At 40.0% G+C, this 7,230-nt stretch overlaps 1 protein-coding gene across 1 annotated transcript; it reads left to right on the top strand.

Annotated features, from left to right (window-relative positions):
- Positions 1-2,094: 2,094 nt before the first annotated feature.
- LOC146145405 (uncharacterized) lies at positions 2,095-7,030 on the top strand. The gene is made up of 2 exons (XM_083389989.1): positions 2,095-2,327; positions 5,203-7,030. The coding sequence occupies exons 1-2, from the start codon at positions 2,147-2,149 to the stop codon at positions 6,051-6,053; spliced, it is 1,032 nt and encodes a 343-aa protein (XP_083246115.1). The 5' UTR covers positions 2,095-2,146; the 3' UTR covers positions 6,054-7,030.
- The last annotated feature ends 200 nt before the right edge of the window (positions 7,031-7,230 follow it).

Below are 7,230 nucleotides of genomic sequence, written 5' to 3'. Positions count from 1 at the left end.
TGTTGAAGAACCTGCTATCAGCGAATCGTTAGCATTAGTTAGACCAGCGGTTTCCAAACTAGGGTCCGCGGACCAAATGGGGTCCGTACAGCAGTTTCAGAGGGTCCGCAAGGAGAATTAGTCTTTTAAGTTTTTAAACATTCGTCTATGTTTTAAACATTATCTGTCATCTTTATTGTTTCAGTTATGCTTTATTATTCGATCATAGCGTGTTTTATGATGTCTATTGTGATTCATAAAGCATCTATTATGCTGTACTACCTGCTATCAGCGAATCATTCGCATTAGTTAGAACAGGGTGGTCCAAACCCAGTTGCAATTAAACCTTTACGCAAATTTTTCGCGCTTCGCGCACACCAGTTTTCCCAATCTCATAACATTCGATTTCATTTGCGCACAAGTTCGACAACAGAAGCAAGTTCCTGGAGCGTATCTGTCTTTCGATACTACTTTCTGACGTTATCTTTAAACATTTCATGCCTCGACCAAACGAAAAACGAAACATTGTTTGACTGCACTAGTGTATTACAAGAAATATGGGTAAACTGAAGAAAATTTTGAAATTTTATAGGACCTCGAAATATCAAAATAATTGCAACGGGTCCGCCAGGCAAAATTTTTAGAAAAGTTTGGGAACCGCTGAGTTAGACGGTTGTTACGTTAGAAACAATCGTGCCTGCACTAGCGTACTACAAGAAACAAGGGTCCACTGACCCTTGCATTTTTTAAGGGTCGCGACATTTTTTAAATATTTGCAAAGGGTCCACCAGGCACATTTTTTACAGAAGTTTGAAAATCGCTGAGTTACAGCAATCAACCCACAGGTAAACTGTAAGTCGCCTATTGCGGGCGTGACTCATTCCTAAAACGCTATACGTGAAAAATCGAAATCACCCGAACGCAGTCACGAGTTCCACTATTGCTCATAGCGCGAAAACCTTTCAAGACTTATCCATATACGCGTGATAAACGGCCAGGAGTTTTTTAATGCGGCGCACAGGTGCTATATTCGATGTGTTGCGAATGTCTTTTTTTAGCGTATAAACGCGCCGTCATCATGCCCTGCAGGGAACGGCCTGGTCCCACGCGAATTTTCACTGCGACAACAGGAAATTTCACGCTGAAAAAACGATGACAGGTTGATCGTTATATGCGTGATCCACCGAACCGCATTCAGGTATATCCATTTCGTTGAGGAAGCTTATTAGTGAACGCTACAACAATCGATACGTGATTGAGCTGCATTAAGCCGTAAACTGTGCATCTCTAAGTGTGGTTTGTGTGTAAAAGTAGGTCGAACTCAAAGCCGATGTTAAATTTGCTGCAGAACGACATTTAGGATGGAAGAATATTTGCTTCCATTGGAAAAAAATTAAAAACGGCAGTGTAAAGGCGCCTGGAAGTTTTACACGGCTATTGATACATTATTGGGATTTAAACGATATACAGTAGATATATATTTTAAGAAAGATCGTGACCTGATAGAACTGTGTAGCTATATTTGTATACAGCCGTTTTTTATATATTTTTTAATAGAAGAGGGACAATTTCGCAAAACGTATTTCATGTTTGGTTTAAAATTGTAATTTTGCTTTCTTTCAAAGCACTATTAGGTAAATATCTAGAAAACGCAAGGTGGAAGCTGTGCAATTTACGTCTTATGCCCGCCGTTAGAAATTCGATATCCACCGATCTAGAAATTCGATATCCACCGAGCATCGTTTTTGTGAAAGAGGCAGTTTGCGTGTATCACCCGGCGATGCAACGTAGCAATGACGAACAAGCAAACTTGTAGGGTAATCCGTAATAATCGACGGGACGATCTGACTTGGGTTGACGCCGTCCTACGTGTAACCGGGGAAAGGCATTATTCATTAATCAACTGAGAAACAGGAAATTGACGCGGCGGTTGTACAAAAGCGTTAGTTGAAATGGGGAGTGTCACAGTTTGAGACCTTTCTCTCGTTTTGCATTTTGACACAGGTAAAATTAATAAAGACCGCTTGATTTTCCTGAGCCACAGTCAAATTCAATTTCGTTGCATTCTCAGCACAGCTGCATTGTTAAAGGAACCGATTAGGCAGATAGTGTGCACATAAATGAAATAGCACAGGAAAACTGAAAAGAAAACCGGGCGCTCTTTAAGATGAATAACACCACCGATATTCCCCAAAGTTCAACGTCAATTGGCGAAGCAGAAGTAAACTGGCACTGGCAGTGGGTCTTTTCTATGGTCTTCACCTTCATGGCGGCCCCGTGCCTCGGCTACGCTATCGCAGCCCTGATCTACTATAGCTGTAAAAAGCACCTCTATTGCTGCAACTCGGGTAAGTGACTTTGCCGCGAATTTGCATTGGCGCACTTTAAAAGTTTCGTGGCAGCTTTTGAAAGAGCTAAACTGCGATATTGCTGTAAAAAACAACACCGCATTTTCCCAATTTGGTCTTTGCTTTAGTATGAGGCGTGCATGGGTTTTTTCAATACTCGTTGCTATTGATTTATGTGCCAATTTAAAACCGTTTCCAATTTCTATCCATCTTGCAACATTTACAACTTTGCTTGAAAGAAGAGATTGTAGCCACAATATATTGTAAATACTATTCATATACAGCTTTACAGTTATATATTTAATAGGTCAAGATTTACGTATAGGATTTAGCTCCTCGAGTTCTTAAAACAATTGTAATATGTACGCAAGAAAATAATATCGATACGGACGCACTTTTAAACAGACCTTGTTTTACAGCGAAATACCGGTATTTAAATGCAAATTAGCAAATTAGATTAAACCCAAATGGAGAGCAAAACCACTTTCATTAAAAATGGAAAACTATAAAAACTGTACCCACATACGTTTTTGATGACGATTTTGCAAATCATAGGTTTGTGAAAGGTTTTTATTAAACCCTGCTACTTTAAACAGTGGAAAAACATTACTCTCTTTTCGGATAAAAAACGTTTTCAAAGAATGTCATTCCGGTGTCGAGCGTCATAGGGGAAAAGGACACGACTAATTGCGGAATAGGACATGATTTAAATAGAATAAGCGCGGCACGCAGCGGTTGTTGCCAATCGCATTAATGAGGGTAACGCGTCATGAAAGTGTGTTCGACATCACCAATGAGTAACTTTAACGCTATGTATAAGACACAGGAAAACGTAAATGTGAGTGTGAGATTTTGGTACTGTACGTATTAGGTGCTACCTGAACAACGTGGGGGCAAGCATACTCCCTATTACAGTGGTATCCAACCTTTTTACTAACCGACTCCAATTTAAACAAACTAATATCGACATTTACATCTGCTTTCAGATAAGTAATACTTGAACTAAATAACACGAACGTTTGATTATGATTAACTTATACACAGGTCTATAGAGAACTGTGGCTGAACAATGAACATGTGTACCAAAATGAGAAGTTTAAATTACCGCTTTGATTAAAAGTTACAAATGAATACAACAATGTTTTGATTTCTTTTAACGTTTTTCATATTTGTTGCGCTCGCTTAAGCGGCAAGCGAAATGAAATCACTAAAACTGCAGGAATTGGTGAGTGATGGCCATCCCAAAAAAGGTTTAGGACACCCCACATGGGGTTGCGACCCACAGTTTGGAGACCACTGCCCTATTATAACGCTTTTATTAAAATGACGTCAAACTTTTCCCATAGCGTTCTCCAATAACGCTACGCATATCTCTGGTAAAGTAGTCATTAATGAAAAATATTGATTTAAGTATAATTATTCGCGAAATAACTGCGTGTGATCTCTCAAAGTTTTTTAATTAAGAAGTTTTCATTTAAAACAAATACCAAATTAAATTTAACACATATAGTCACTACAAAAGCAAGACAAGTTTAAGTCAAGTCACTGTCAAACAAAACGTTTCCTGTTAAAATTGGCTAAGGGTAATATTTTGCATTTAGGGCCCAAACACGCCAAAATATTAAGTGAACTATTACACGCGTTCGAAATAAAGAAAAATATTTGACATTACAAATACAGAAAGTTTATGCAAATAAGTTATGTCGTTGTTAGGCCGTTTGAATAATTTACATCAGTCATGACCTTGGAACACAATTTGGTTCAAAAAGTGACGAGGGTTCGTACTCTCTGCCACGCTAAAGGTGTCAAGTTTGTCAACCATGTGTTTTCAATAAACTCCACTCTTCCACTCGGTCTTGGACACACAAAATCTGCCACTGTTAAAGGTGAAAAAGATCAATTTCCAGTTTAGCATTGTTAGTATTTACTTACAACTGGAAAGAATTAAACACATATCACTGTAAATTATTTGACCATAACGTTCTATTGTGATAAGGTCTAATTGATCTAAATAAAGCAATTAACCTACTAACACGACGGACCATTAATTAATTAAATATTGATATCCATTGCAATAAAAATATAACAATTCCTGAAAATCAACATAAATTTTTATTTTCTATGAAAAGTTACGGAAAACGCTCATGATATTAATTTTTAATCATGCCGCAAGGTTTGGTTGAGATATTTATGTGGCAATAAAAATTATATATTGCTTACTATGGTAGTTATACTAAACTGTAATTAACACAGTTTTTAAAAATAAAGTACTGAAAAGTTGACATTAATAGGGTTTTCATAGGCAAAGGAAAGTGATTATAAATTCCGACCAAAATACCACTGTGTTGTTATTACCCTTTATCTTTAGATATGCCTTTTATATATAATTGATTTCAATAAAGCACCTTTTACAGATTTTTAATTTTCAAATAGCTGTGTCAGGTTTATAAGAACATATATATTTTGGCTAACATTTAGATAAAAATAAGTAACACGTATTTTGCCAATAATTTTAAAGAAAGTGCAAGAATTACTCAAAATTATCTTATTTTTTACAATGGGCGGGAAATGTTTTTGTATTTTTTTACCGTACAAAATATACCAAGGTCGTTGTATTCGGGTCAGGTCATTTTGCCCCAGACTATACTCAGTCGAAAACCCTAAAAATTCATAGGCTAACACAACTGCGCCCGGCGACCAACAAAAAGCGTAACCCCCTTCCGAGTATTTTCGCCTCTGTTGTGTATAGGCGCCGGTCCGCGTCGCCAACGCCTCCGTTCCCAGACGCTACAGCAGCAACAGCAACAGCAACAGCAACAGCAACAACAGCAACAGCAACAACAGCAGCAATCTCAACATACGCGTGTCTTTGCAGAACGCCCGCGAGCCGGACGGAACGAGACGCGTGGAGCCGGCATCGTCAACTCACTCCTGGTGGTCAGCGCGTTCGCGGCTCTGCTGTACGTCTCCGTGGAGGCTGCCCTTGTCTCCCTACCCCCGCCTCCTGGCATCTGCACGCATTACCACCGCGCCAAGATCATTTCGTATGGGCTCTGCGTGGTGTCGGTCTACCTCACCCTCTGGTTTCGCGTGTTCACCGCCTTTTACTGGCACTCCATCACTAAGCGAAGCACGAGCAAGTGCGCGCAGGTTATCAACGTGGCCGCCATGGTGGCGCTGGTCATCCTGACCGTGGCCAACTACGCCGTCTTCCTGTCCAGCCCCACCTATGTGACGACCAGCTACGGGTGCGCGCCGGCCGTCATCACCAAATCGACGCAGTACAGGTGGATTATACTGGGCGGCACCACCATCGTCTGCCAGCTGCTGATGCTAGCCTCGCTCGTCTACCCGCTTCATCTGCATCGCCGCAAGATGCTAGGTCGCGGGTTCAACTCCCGCAAAGTGATCCCGATGATTCGGCGCTCGGCGCTCATGACGGCTGTGTGCATCGCGTCAGACATCTTCACGTCGATTTTCGCCGCCGTCTACAAGTACCCGGCCGTCTATATGAACCACGTCGTGCTTAGCTGCAACCTGCTGGTTAACGTAGCTTGCGTGCTCTGCTCGTTCGCCGACTACCGCGAGAAGCTGCTGCCATTCCCCTGCTGTGCAGCCTACATAGCTGCTGGTCGATACAGGCGAGGCAGTCAGGGGGAAAGCAACTCAGGCCGCCGATCGAGCGCCCGAAGCCGTGGCACTTCTGTGAGCGCCGTGGCCACTTGAGCTCGTTTTATATGGAGACGGATTCAGTACGGTGTGGTTTGGTTTGGTTTGGCTTGTAGCAGGCGCGCTTACGGAAGTCTTTGCGACGAGAGTAAAAGCAAATTTTAGAAAGGCACATATAAGTCTTACTTTCGGACACAAAATGGCGGCTATGGTTTGAGTGAAATTTTTTCATAAGACTTCAACAATTTCAATTTCTTGTCTCACCAAACGAAGATGGCCGCAACGTAAAAAAGCGCGAAATTTAACCTTAAAAGGAAAGCTTGTTTTTCAGTGACTCTTAGTACGTTTCTCTTCTTTAATGTATATAAAATTAAAAACATTTCTGAATAGCTTTTTTTATCAGTCGCCCACCCACCGTACTTTGTTTTGCGCTGTTCGCACGGCATTTTGTTCCATATTTCATTTGCTAAATGTGTTCTGATTTTTACTCGTTTTTTACGTTCAAAAGTTCCACGGGTTTCATTGTTTATGCAAACCCCCTAATAAAGTTCCAATTTTTATGCACAAAATTTGGTAAAAGCATTAGGCAGCCCTTTTGGCATGGCTGCCAAACATTGAACTTTATGGTAAAGAGATTTCTTTTTATACGTCATGGGATCTAATTTAAAAAAAATCGTTGCAATAGACGACGCAACAAAATTGCAAACATGCTAAACTTTTAGTTCACTCACTGAAACTATTCCTATATAGGTAGAAATTTTGGTATTTTATTTAAACCTATATTATTAGTTTTGACTAGACCGCCTTTCAAAATTTATCGAAAATCTAAATTTCTCACAAGCTTTCTTTTTTGAAATGGGGACACAACGAGGAATGACGTATTAGTTCAAGATTTATTTTAAAAGTTATATCGTGTCAAGTCGAAATACCCTGTGAAGGGCAACTTATTGCACTGCTTTTTATAAATAACATTTACCACTGTGTGATAATGTGGCAAACTCGCACATTCCGTGATATGTTTTGTTCTTTCTCGTTCGGCGTTGATTTGTATTTTCAATTTTTATAAATAAAACTGTCTAATGCAAAACGAGTGCGATTTTAGATAGGAGTACGACGGAGTGAAATGATAAGAATATTCCTGAACTTTTATTTTGTAATTGAAGTCGCGCTGCTTTGTAACTAAAGTCATAACCAATATCGCATCTTGCATGTAAATTATTAACCAAATAAAATG

Source organism: Ascidiella aspersa, chromosome 5, assembly GCF_963924565.1.
Source record: "Ascidiella aspersa chromosome 5, kaAscAspe10.2, whole genome shotgun sequence".
NCBI lineage: Eukaryota > Metazoa > Chordata > Ascidiacea > Phlebobranchia > Ascidiidae > Ascidiella > Ascidiella aspersa.
This window is presented reverse-complemented; position numbering and strand designations above follow the sequence as displayed.